Genomic DNA, 14135 nt, shown 5'->3' with positions numbered 1-14135 from the left:
AAACAAGCTCAGTCACTTTAGTCTAAGCTCAAAGAAAAGCGCTTATACCAGATCCTGTGAAAGTAATGTCCATTAAATTCAAGATTATGGCAAGAGTACATACTCAAAAAAAAGAAACAAATCTCTACAGTGAGGGAAAAAAGTATTTGATCCCCTGCTGATTTTGTACGTTTGCCCACTGACAAAGAAATGATCAGTCTATAATTTTAATGGTAGTTGTATTTGAACAGTGAGAGACAGAATAACAACAAGAAAATCCAGAAAAACGCATGTCAAAAATTTTATACATTAATTTGCATTTTAATGAGGGAAAAAAGTATTTGACCCCCTCTCAATCAGAAAGATTTCTGGCTCCCAGGTGTCTTTTATACAGGTAACGAGCTGAGATTAGGAGCACACTGTTAAAGGGAGTGCTCCTAATATCAGTTTGTTACCTGTATAAAAGACACTTGTCCACAGAAGCAATCAATCAATCAGATTCCAAACTCTCCACCATGGCCAAGACCAAAGAGCTCTCCAAGGATGTCAGGGACAAGATTGGAGACCTACACAAGTCTGGAATGGGCTACAAGACCATTGCCAAGCAGCTTGGTGAGAAGGGGACAACAGTTGGTGCGATTATTCGCAAATGGAAGGAGCACAAAAGAACTGTCAATCTCCCTCGGCAAGATCTCACCTCGTGGAGTTGCATTGATCATGAGAACAGTGAGGAATCAGCCCAGAACTACACGGGAGGATCTTGTCAATGATCTCAAGGCAGCTGGGACCATAGTCACCAAGAAAACAATTGGTAACACACTACGCCATGAAGGACTGAAATCCTGCAGCGCCCGCAAGGTCCGCTGTTCAAGAAAGCACATATACATGCCTGTCTGAAGCTTGCCAATGAACATCTGAATGATTCAGAGGACAACTGGGTGAAAATGTTGTGGTCAGATGAGACCAAAATGGAGCTCTTTGACATCAACTCAACTCGCCGTGTTTGGAGGAGGAGGAATGCTGCCTATGACCCCTGGAACACCATCCCCACCGTCAAACATGGAGGTGAAAACATTATGCTTTGGGGGTTTTTTTCTGCTAAGTGGACAGGACAACTTCACCGCATCAAAGGGACGATGGACGGGGCCATGTACCGTCAAATCTTGGGTGAAAACCTCCTTCCCTCAGACAGGGCATTGAAAATGGGTCGTGGATGGATATTCCAGCATGACAATGACCCAAAACACACGGCCAAGGCAACAAAGGAGTGGCTCAAGAACAAGCACATTAAGGTCCTGGAGTGACCTAGGCAGTCTCCAGACCTAAATCCCATAGAAAATCTGTGGAGAGAGCTGAAGGTTCGAGTTGCCAAACGTCAGCCTCGAAACCTTAATGATTTGGAGAAGATCTGCAAAGAGGAGTGGGACAAAATCCCTCCTGAGATGTGTGCAAACCTGGTGGCCAACTACAAGAAACGTCTGACCTCTGTGATTGCCAACAAGGGTTTTTAAACCAAGTACTAAGTCATGTTTTGCAGAGGGGTCAAATACTTATTTCCCTCATTAAAATGCAAATCAATTTATAACATTTTTGACATGCGTTTTTCTGGATTTTTTTGTTGTTATTCTGTCTCTCACTGTTCAAATAAATCTACCATTAAAATTATAGACTGATCATTTCTTTGTCAGTGGGCAAACGTACAAAATCAGCAGGGGATCAAATACTTTTTTCCCTCACTGTATACACATTGCAATAAAAAAAATACATACTATAACTGGTATCACACTTACTAACATGCTTTGATAAGACGTAGACTTGGCAGCAAAGCTTTTGTCATGATGTATCTAGTTTAATCTCTCAAACAACATTTTTTTCCCAAGGTTGCTTTTCACAGATTTGGGTTTTTACTTTAGTTTATTTAGAGTGAATGGAAGAAACCGGAGATTTTTGAAAAACGCCAATCAGTATGTTTATTGGCATGAGGCGTCCCTAACTGTCATGTGATACAGCTCCAACACACCCAAAACTTATTTACAACTGATCTACGGTACCTACAATATAAACATTAATATATATTCTTTCATTCACTATAGATTATTTTGTATTCACTGCTGTGTGACTGACCAAAGAGTCTTTTTTCACTTAATATATCAATCCATACAGAATTTCGCAAATTTTATTTGTGATCGTTGCGGCCAAAAATGCTTGATTTTTCTACAGCTTTTTTCAAAAGTTTGCGATGCAATTTGTGGCTTTTTTTTTTTTTGCAAAAAACTACTTGAATTGGCGAAACTGAAATTTCAAAGTGATGTTTGCTGGTAAGTAAGACCTTTTCGCTGTACTCATGTTCAACACACGTGAATTGAAGGGAGCTTTGACTGAATGCGCATTGTGATGACATCACATGGCATGTTGTGATGATGTCACATGACGCGTCTTGGCCCAAATCTGCGGAAAATCTGTCGGAATTCTGAAAAATTGCATGTTCCCCTGAATAATTGATTTTGCTTTAATTTCTGCTATTTCAAAATTGAGAAATCCTAGAGGGACTGATCTATGCATATGTGTGGCAGCCTGGGAAAGAAAGTTTCCTTGACTGAATTATGTTTCTCTTTTGCATGTATCTTCAATCAGAAGTTATAGTATTAAAGTCTGGTTATCCCCAAAAGTGAAAACAGAGAAAATTATATTAAAAGCTTTCATTCTGACTGTGGTGTAAAAGGATACCAGGAGCATTTATTTAGCAAGGAAATACCAAAAATCATTTTGGTGAAATATATTGATTTCTGAAAGTAGAGATGCCAATTTTGATCAAAACCTAGACTTTTTTGTCTCTTTTGGATAATGTGTGGATAATGATAATAATAATAAAAACTTTAAACAATGTAAGAATGCCAGGGTGGATGGCAAACATTATGTTATGCATCGGTCTCAGTGGTCTTTGGCATGGTTATTCAGGTTTATTCAGGGTTCAGGCAGACTATGACATGCACAGACCAGTCGTAGGGATAGAAGTACTGCACTAAGGCTTACCTCATCATCATCAGCATCATACTGTGCATACTGCTGCTCCATCATCTCTCTCTGACGCCTCTCTTGCTCCAGAGTCTGACTGATCAGCTGAGCTACCTCACTTTCCTGCCCTGGACGCTCCCGGCCAATCACAAACCTGCACAAAGATCAAACAGCCAATTAGCAGGCTGTTGTGGGGATATTTCTCTGCTGTGTGTGTGTGTGTGTGTGTGTGTGTGTGTGTGTGTGTCTACAGAATGTGGTTTAATGCTTAAAAAGTACACTGCTATTAAAAACAACAGAATGAAAAGAAATCAGAGTAAATCTAGATGATGAATATTTTAAGGAGCAAATAAAATTATATGGATTCCACTCCAGTACACATTACTCCTAAACCCTCTGTCAACAGTGGTTTAAAATGGGAGTTTGTGCTAAACTAGCAAAGGGGAGATTAAGGATTAATCTCCCCCTTTTTTTGACCACAAGTCGACAGTCTTGTGATTCTCAGATTCTCTCTTTAAATGATTTACCCAATGTTGCCCCATATACTCAATCCCATCCAGCCAGGGGAAAATTATGAGAAAACAAATACAGAATTCACTCAACTGAAAAAGACTAACATTCTGAAATCGATATGTTCCGAACAGACTTCAATAGCTAATAGTAAGGAACTAATCATGAAAATAAATCAAAAGGGCATTTAAAATTTCTGCTGGCACAAAATGTCAAGCTCTTTTCCCACAGAAACGCACTTGATCTCAGTAGCAGCACATTCTTCTCCTGTGTTGACATTACATTTTTTTTTAAAAATTATTTTTATTTATTTATTTATTTATAGTGGGCACTTCCAGGCTCAAGGTAAGATGTATGTCTGGAAGGATATGAGCATTATACATCAAATAAACTGTATATAATTTAGAGGTGCACACCTGCAAACCCTGAAAAGCAATAATGCGTAGTTATGTAAAAACCTTACGGTGTATTTTCCATATTATCCTTTTACCAATCTCCTTTCTAATGTCACTCATAAAATCTGTGAAATACTTCTACACGGCCAAAATGTTTCACTGTTGATCTGCTGCTCACACTGTTTGAAGACATATGAACTGTGTCCAGTACAGCAGAGCAAAGGGTAAAAAAAAAAAAAAACCCTGCATTTTTTTTTATCACTCTTAAACGATCACTAAAATTTAAAATCGTTTGTAAAGTGTTGAATATGAAACGTCACCATAGGAATATTTAATCCTTTTTTCTTTTCCGGTCACCTGACTCATCTGACATTTTTCCAGGAGAATCTTTGAGCGATCACTTGCACTAGCATACTCTGATGTTAAAATGTTCCTGCACATACTTCATGAAGGTTGGCAGGCCTGTCCTGCAGGTGTCTTCAGTCAAAATGCTGTAATGCCACATGTCAAATCTCCTTCTATATTCTGCAACCTATATTAAACCTTCTGCTACAGACTTCAAATATCAAAAGAGACAAGCTACTAAGAATATTATCTATGCTCATTTCCCGAAAGTACCAAGTGAACTCTTGCCAGTGTGTGAAACTAAAGCAGGAGGAGGACCTCCTAATCGCTCTGTACCTGCACCCAGCCCTGGGGTACATCTGAAATATCAGCCGAGCAAATCCTCAGGGCAGCTCACTGCTCCTGTGGCTCTACAGCGGAGCTGACCTGGAAACTGGCCTGTGTGCCAGTGTTCACACATACACATCAGATGCAGCATGCTTACTGGGCTGATAAGCGAGCCATTTAACCTCTTTTGCCAAACTGCTCACAAATCCTCACTGACTCACAACCCAATAAATCATTCCTCAGTTTCACTTTTAACACATCTGACCGGTCAGATTCAGTGACCATTTAGGTAGATGTGGTTTGAGACGTGGATTAATTTCTAGGTTAAATATAGAACGACAGGAGAATCTGGGCCACAAGGCGACACGCTCAATACGAGAAGGGGAATTCCTGAAGGAGAGCACAAATCAAAGAAGAAGAAAAAAGAACCAAAATGTTTAATAGAAAGGGCTGTAACACTTTCTATGAAGGACATATCTATAATGTCCTATGAACATATTCATTACATATTGTAAAGTGTTTATAATGGTGTTATACTATTTTATAGTTTTTATTTACATTTTACCAGTGCTTATTAGGCATTATGAATCATTATATAACAGCAGCTCTGTTGAATGTTCTGAATTAATTCTCCATTCTGATTGGTCAGAAGGTGTTAATGTATTTTTCTATAACAGCAGCTCTAGCAGTAGTGCCAGCTGAAAGTCAAATCACAAGGTTATATAAAGGAGCTGGTGTTAATACATGACTGTTTCTATAGTAACTCCTATTTCACAGGGACCTGTACAGTGGATGTTCACATAATTTAAATAGAACAACAAATAAAAAAGTTATTTAACAAGGTAAAAATGTATAACCCTTGATGTGGTGATGTTTTCTCTAGGAAGAAGGTTTATTTAAGATTTATAGAAGGAGACTTCACATCAGCGTTTTTCCATCACTGGAAAGTCTTCAGTGGTAATGGTAATAGTAGTAGTAGTAGTAGTAGTAGTAGTAGAAGTATCTTATTAAGTTCAAGAGAGAAGTTATGTTTCCTCAACACTGATTATGAATATAAGTATGATGTGTCGTTCTTCAGCAAATGAAAATGTGTAAGTGCAAATTAGTGTGACACGAGCATAATGCACTTGATGACATTCTGTTATGTATAATACGAGAGTCTGAAAAGTCAGGAAACAATGAGAGTAAAACTACATATACTTAATTTTGTATTTATTATTTGCAACAAATGCTCTACATGTTCACCCTTAAACTCTACGCATTTTTTCAGCAGCTGTATCATGTGTTTGAGGATTTTTCTCGACCTGTTCAGATCTGCATATTTGTTTAACATAATCCCATTGGCTCCTGACTTTTCGGGACATCCTATACAATCAACTGCAGCAGGTTAACGTATCACACCACCCTGCCGTTCATTATTTTCCTAGCATAGCCTGTACTGAAAGGTCTTTGTTGAAACTATTATTGAAGACACTAACACTATGAAATAACATATGGAATTATGACATGACCAAGGTAAGTGTTAAACAAATCAACTCTATTTTATATTTTAAATTCTTAACAGTATTTCTGATGTTCTTTTCATGTATCCTGGGCATTAACTTCACTATTTATATTTGTCTTAGAAACAAATTTCCACCATAAGCCTTTATCAAAATGTCTATATTTAATCTGGTATGTCCAAACGTGAGTAACTTCTATACAAGTATATAATGTAGATTCAGTTACTAGTTTCAAAAAGTTGAGTGTGTGTCTGTGACTAAATAAAATGCTCTAACAAACTGGGAGCATCTTTGACAGTGGTGATATAAAGTGTTATGAACACTACTAACTTATTTTAACAATTCATAATACATCATAAACATGCAGTAGCTATAAAGCATAATGCAGTTTCATAATTAACAATAACATGGTGTGCATTGCTGTATTCATAGGTTAATATAGATATGACCTTCATAGGAAGTAATGACCACTGACCTCGTTATACAACTAAGAATTTTTTGCTTAAAAAACAAAACAAAAAAAAAAAACAGCTTCGGCTCACCTTAACCCAGAACAGAACGAAGCTTTCCGAGATGTTGCAGAAATATGCAGAATTACCTCTCACTAATGAATCTTTATCCTAACTTCAACAAGTATGTATTTCTTAACTGCAACATCAACATTTATTCTAAAGAATACACACTGCTGTTAATCCTTGACATATAAGCGAGAATTGCAGAGGCTAAGGAAGAGAGGTGATTAAAGAGACAGCAGGGGGGACACTCTAAAGATGATTTTGGGGTAAAAATAAATCCCTGTCATGCTGTGCCATCGTTAGCGTTTATGAAAAGTGTGTTTTCTTTCAGTGAAATCTTGCTTCACTAACACAAAGAGCCACTCTGTTCTGTGTCTGAAGGCGTCTCAGTACACTAATGAGAACTGCGGCCTTTGTGTTTCTCACACACAGGAGAAGCAGAAAATAGCAGCTGAAATTCTACAGTAATGTTCTACATTAAAGAGAATAGAAGCCATTTCACACAGAAATGTGTGTGTACATGCATGTTTATACGACTAGATCCCATTTATCCTATAATATTTCATATAGACAGTACATATTTTTATTTTTAAAAAACAAACAAAAAAAACCTATTATGTAATATTTTTTGGGATTACTTGATAGTCTTACCTGACCACTCCTTGGGTGTTTCTCAACACAGAGGCAGCGAAGCTCTGAGTCACACCCACCAGACTGGTGCCATCAACTTCCACAATCTGGTCATTCACCTTAATCCTGGAAAACAGGAAAGCAGGAGAGTAGGTTAAAATTATTTATATATTTGGCCCAAATATTCAAGTCTATCCAGGATTGATTCTCGGCTTATTTGGCGAAAGGTTTGTTCTGCGGACTGACCGTACAATTTTGTCACTTCTGCTGGTCACATATGGAAGCAATAAAGAGACGTAAATATTTTAATTGAAATGAAATTCAAACACCATGAATTTGAACAATTGAAACCGTTAATTTAACTGGTCGAATATCTGAAAGCTGAATTATGTTTACAACATATCTTTGCATGTGCTTAAAACTTTTGCACATTACTGTAGCTCTCAGAGACATAACCCCAGAGAACAATCTAAGGATTCAAAAGGCAATTTAAATAGTACAGTATTTTCTTTTGATATGACTTTACTGGAATTACAGTTATAGCATGGGGTTGTTAGGACAGGATGAATGTTGTTAATAGCTGGAAATTGGTGTGTGTTAAGCCTCTCCACTTCAACAAACTATTGAGTACTGCCTTTTCCTCCAGCTGCTTTCTCTTCAACTGCTGTACTTTGTTCTTCTTTGCTGTTTGATAAACTAGTGTCTCGATACACTGGCCCCTTCTGAATACAAAGCTGTTGGCAAATCCACTCTATTATATAGACAGGCAAGTGGCAGAATGCTTGCAAGACAGAATCTTAATGTGTTCCTTATGAGTGTGGCATAAACACAGCTCGACCTTCACCCGTGCCTTAATGCCATGCTAGTAATCACCAGCTCTATGAGAAAGAGTGGAAATTACAGATAACTCAAAAAGACCTCAGTAGATCTTGCCCAAAGTTGTGTTATTACACCAGCACAGTGCCAGACAAAGACTAAATAAAGGGTGGAGGAAATTACATTCAGGCTTCCTACAATCGTAGACCTGAGGGCGATCTTTCTAGTCGCACACTAATCTCCTCCGGACAGCATCTTCACTCATATTTCAGCAAGCTTCTGCAGGCAACAAGAGACAGAAAGGTACTACTTGTATGTTTTTTTCTGGAATAAACTGGCACAGTGATCTCTCCCATGTCCCCACAACACTAATACCATGCACATGTTCTCATGTGGTTAGACTTGATCCCAATACCGTTAATATTCCCATGTAGCAAGCTCCTTAGCTCTGCTTTAATCCTGTTGGTGGCAGTTAAAGTTACCCAGGCTAAGCAGGTAACCTGCTACAAGATGGCCTCCCCTCCGTTCCTCTCTACATGCTCAGCACCATAAAGCCTCTCTTCAGATTTCAGGTCCTGAGCTAATCTCAGCAAGCTGAGAAAAAAGGTCTGGGAAAGGGCGCAGTGGTGCAGATCAGAAGTTATGAATCTGTACTTATCCCCCAACCTCTCTCTCTGCACTTTTTACCCTCCATCTTTTTGTCTCTCCCAAGTCCTTACCTTCCATCTCTCTCTGCCGCTCCACCTTCAATAACAGTCTTGACAAAGATGCCCAGCTTTTCCAAGCCTGCATCTGCACCTACTCCCATGCCAATAATGCTGATCCCCAGACCATCGTCATCTGAATAGAAAAAAAGTAAACAAATAAATTAAAAACACACACAACGAGCATTCATAGGCTGCGTCCGAAATCATGAGGCTCGACTGTTCTGTTGCTGCAGAAAATATTGAATAAATAAATAAATAAAATTGAAAGGAGGGCAAATATGTTCAAATGCAGCATGTGCATAAATTATGTAAATAGTTCATTTGAGACGTCTAGGACAAAAAACACGTCCAACACCCATAGTGACCTTCACACAACAACAGAGTAATTTTCCGCCTTATGTACACTTAACCCAGAAACATTTTCGGGGATTTCCTGACTGGGATGCTAACTCTAACAGTAAATCATTGTAATCAGTATGGTGCAGTAGAAAAAGAAAAAAAAGGTCACCCTTTTCTAGCTCCACTGGGAAAAGTTCCAGTTTTTCCACTCTCTTCTCCAGTTCATACTCTGCTGAGGACGCCACTGGATCCACCTCCTCATTCCTGCGATCGTAATCCTCGTTTGAGTAGGTATTAAAAACCTGGGGGGAAAAAACATGTTAACATTATCTCACTACTGAGGTCAGTAAAAAGCACAACCATGACTATCTTTATTCCAGCCTCCAAAAGTCTGGCATGTGTGGTGCAATAAATCACTGAGGGGTTGCCGGTACTGCCATTTTAAGATCTGTGGAGTAGCTCATAAAACAATCATACTAGGTCTTCAGTTCCAGTGAGCAATGGTCTACTTTAAATATACGACACTAAAAATGATGGGTGGTAAAAAGGAATTATGAGCATTGGACTGATACGAGGGAAGTGGAAAATGTTGTCACTGTTGATTTGTGCACTGAATTTGCCCCACAAAAAAACTCAGCATCTGAAGCACAAACAGTCACTTCCCATCCCGTCAGGGTAAGTGATGGCAGTGAGCAGTGTAGTGTGAAGGACCCGTCATGCAGAGAATCCTCACCCACCCATGGCATTTCACACTGACCTCACCCTCGTGCCACAGCAAAGACCAGAAGCTTCTTGCTCGCCTGCAGCCAGCTGCACCAGCTGATCCTAAGTCCGGGTGTATACGGAGCCCTAAATCATATATTAACGCATATCATAACTAGTTGTGCATAAAGTGACTGTAGATCACAACTTTCTTACACAAAAAGTGACATTTCACCATCACCAGCCAATCAGAAGCATGCTTTGACATAAACAGGAAATACTACATCTATGCTCATGATGCAGGCAAGTGGTTAACAGCCATCTTTCTCAGTGTATTTCCATCAGTGTTTCATGGTTTTTTTAACTATAGAAAAATGGCTAAAGAGATCCATCTCTTGTATTTACTTATACTGGTTTGTTCTGCTACTTGGGCTCTCGTGCAACAAAAGTAACAAACCATAGCCACAAAAATTAACAATGTGGCTACAAACCACAAAATGAATCCGAATTTTATTATGCTGAACATTATAACAAATATAATATTACATTAATAGTAAAGGTTTCAATTCATGACCAATAATCTCAGTTTGATCTAGGACATTTTGCATTAGCTGGTGGACATTAAAAAAAAAAGCCTATTTGTATTTGTATAAACATCCTGTTTATGTTTATGTATATTTCAGTGAGGACGCCATCCAATGATCCAATGAAAAGGTTTATGACCTAAAAGAACCTCTTGAAATGTGTTGCAACTGTTAAAGTTTTATCTATTTCTACTGGCCATTAACAAACACATCCTAATCGAAATTAGTTTTTTTACATTCAAATAAAACTGTAGTTGGCTAAAATACTGTATTTTTTTTATTGTAACATCCTGAACTTGTCGTTATACTAAAACTGCAGTTGTACATTGCTATAGTCTTACACTCGACAAACTCTTTGCACTCTGTGTAGTCCTGTGAATTAAATCAGTGTTTTATCTTGCACAATGCACCATGGGCCAGGAGGCAATCTTTTTAACCCACTGCATACACAAATGGGAAAAGGTTCTGAAGCAAATACGCTTTTAAAAATGAAATAGGTTTATAGATATAAAAACTAAAAACTACAGTGAATCAATGCTACCCCTTTCCCTTTAAACCTGCCTCAATTCTCTAAGGTGCACTGTTATGCAGTGTTTATAAGGAATCGTCCAGTAGTCTGCCATTTCAGAGAATTGGCTCTCACTTGTTTCTGTCCTAGACAGACACAATTATGTTCAAATCAGCGCTCGGTGACGTGTTACAGAACTCCTTGTTCTTTTCACTGAAAATAGTTCTTTAAAGTTGACACGTTCATGCTTGGAAAAAACAAACAAACAAAAAAGGTAAGGAAAAAGGTGGCCTAAGAGTTTATGAAATTAACATAAAAAGCGGAGATGGGAAAAATAATAAATTCCGCTTTAGTGTCATAGAGTTTTTTATATAGGCTCATACATTAACTCTTATTGAAAAATGGCAACAGTATCAAACATTTATCACGAAAAGCAAACACTAAAGCCCAGGGCAGAGAAATATGGTCAGAATACTGTACATCATGATACTTAACATAATTCAAAACTGACACAGAATGGCAATTAAAAAAACGGAAAACTTAATCTTTGTGGAACTTAATAGCTGCTCACTCTTAGATCTTAAAGGGACTTTAAATGAGTGCTTTATTAATGACTCAAAGACACTGAAAGTATTAAGTGTAAGACAAATATGTGGCGTGCCTAAAGTGTCTAATACAATCTAATCTTAGTCACTTCTAATGTTTCTCAATTCAATAAACATTGAGTAATTTAACTAATAAGAGTATTTAAAATGAGGTAAATGAAGCAAAAATTTTAAAATAAATGGTGTTAAGAAATTTTTGACTGGCAATGTAGATCCCAATACATAGTTTTTGCTGGGGTTCTGCCAACAAAATGTTTCCCTGACATTATAAAAAAGCGTATTTATATTCAGTGCTTACAGATAATAAATGTGTTTAATCAGGAACAAGAGATGAAATTAAACAAATGGTTTAACATACATTTGACGTTAGAGTTACTACTATAATATTACAGTAGATTGGTATTACTATAAGAAAACTATTATTTTAAGAAAAGTATACTTCCTGTACCAATTCCCACGGCGACAGTGTTTATGTTTTTATTTCCATTTTTGTCCTGCCTCCATCTGAATGTCCTGTCTTTGGATATGTCCTGGAATATGTTCACCTCTCCTATGTCAGCTTATTTATTAGTTTGTCTACTTATACTTTGGTGTTTCTATGTCTTGTCACTTAGTCTTATGCAATGTCTTTACCTCTGAGCAGTGTTTCTCTAATGCCATGTTACGTGATTTTGATTCTCACCTGTTTTTCTGATTATGATCCTGGATAGTTCCATTTCTAGTGCCTACCTGTGTATTGACCCAGACTTTGACAATACTTCTTGGTCGACCCTAAATAAAACACAACCCGAGCACCCACACTGGCACCCTGCCACATTTGCGCACATTTTACAAATACCATGTCACATCACCTAGATGTGATTAAACCTCATGATCAATGACAACTATACTATATTTAAAAACATCTAATGATCACACTGGAACAATACATAAACAAAGAAATCAAAATTTGAGATCCATAACAAGATGCACAACAAATCAATTTATTATTGCATGGTGAGGTCCCTAGGTTGTCAGCCTTAACACAAAGTGACACATTCCCCGACACTTGCTGATGGTGGGTGAGCTCTTGGTTATCATCTCTATCAGCTCATTAGCATTGCACATTCACTTCAAGGCAACTGCCAACCATGTCAAGCTGTCACTATCACCAGAATCACCAGCTTCATTTAAGCTCTGACAAACAATAGTGTCCCAGCTACCTTGTCCGTGAAGAAAACAAATCAGTCTGGGACGCATGTTCATTAGAGAAGTAAATCATCCTATGCAGGACGTGTTCTAAAAATGGATGATGTGAAAGCACTCAGAATGGAGGAAATTGGAGCAAGGATTGAAGGAGCGGCTTTGTAAATAGGTGATCTGAGAAGAGGCGTCGTCACTGTGAACTTCCCATCATCAATAATGTAGCCAGATCAAGCAGCATGCATTATTGAGGAGCCACATAGCAGAACAATAGATGAGCCGTTACGGGGGTGTAGAAGCCCGTTCAGTCGCTTCAGTCTTTCTCCAAGTTTGGAAGGAGCAGAGACAGGCTGTACCAATATTTGTAGGAATCAAATATAAGACACATGGATGAAGACAGTGAACAGCTATAAATGTGCCTAATCTTGAAGCAAAAAACTGTTTCTCCTACATGACAATACAACTTTGGTTTCACCTTTCTGTCAATAAATGCTTCCAAAATCATGACAGATGGAGGATGATGCAGGGTTCACATGTCCTATACCATGCCAAGGAGCTTTTAAATACAGTCAGAGTGAGAAAAAGAGGGAAGGCAAAAAGTGTGAAAAAGAACAAGACAGATAGAGTGAGAAAGAGCATGTGTGTAGGTGTGTGAGATACAGAGATGAGGAATCATGAAGCAGTGCACCCAAGAGGAAACGCTGCTCCAATAGTGTAGTCGAATGCGATTCTTGCATTCGCTGAGTCGACAGGCTCTCCTGTCAGTGGAGGAGTACCAGAACATTCCACACACTATTAAGTAAATTTCCCTGCTCTCTGCTGGGCTTGGCTACACCCACAACGCCCACGTCCAACTAAAAATGGCATTCTGCATCATTGTCTGTTGTCTGGCTGCCAGACGTAGCATCTGTAAAGAGGCTCACTGGTCTGCCAGAGACATAATGGGCATTGATATGAGGTGTGAGCTCCTCTGTGGGACGCCTGAATGTTCAATGACCATAATGTTCCTAGTTCACACCGGTTCAAAGATTTCAAAGTAGCAAAGATGTACATTTGTTTTCATCAAACACACTAGGGCTGTAACACAATGCCAATGGTATCTGATCGAATTTAAACCAGAAGGGTTATTTTGGGGTTATTAAAATACATCAACATACCAACGATATCACATAAAAGTGTATCATGAAATCATTTATCACAATATCAATTCTATATTGATATTGCCCAGCCCTATGCACAACTGTCTAATAATTTGTTGTAGCTGAAATTTCACCCTGAAATTCATGTCTTTGGCTATAAATACACTTGAAAAATATGGAATGCAATTCAAGGGCAATATTGAATAAGTAAATTTGTATATGTGTAAATATAATAATTTAATTAATCTTATTCTTTCTGTAAAGGACACAAAGACCTCGAAGGAGATGCCATCTTAATTGGAGACATTGCTCATTTAACGACCACATTGTAAATG

At 38.1% G+C, this 14135-nt stretch overlaps 1 protein-coding gene across 1 annotated transcript in view; it reads right to left on the bottom strand.

The window, feature by feature from the left end:
- ppp1r9a (protein phosphatase 1, regulatory subunit 9A) overlaps window positions 1-14135 on the bottom strand; it is a 50880-nt gene that overhangs the window by 20671 nt on the left and 16074 nt on the right. The window contains 4 exon segments of the mRNA XM_053675405.1: window positions 3013-3148; window positions 7240-7344; window positions 8754-8874; window positions 9250-9382. Coding sequence (XP_053531380.1) covers window positions 3013-3148; window positions 7240-7344; window positions 8754-8874; window positions 9250-9382 — 495 coding nt within the window.

The sequence above is a fragment of the Ictalurus punctatus genome, chromosome 24, assembly GCF_001660625.3.
Source record: "Ictalurus punctatus breed USDA103 chromosome 24, Coco_2.0, whole genome shotgun sequence".
Classification (NCBI taxonomy): Eukaryota; Metazoa; Chordata; class Actinopteri; order Siluriformes; family Ictaluridae; genus Ictalurus; species Ictalurus punctatus.
Note: the sequence above shows the minus strand (reverse complement) of the source record. Positions and strands in the feature narration are given on the sequence as shown.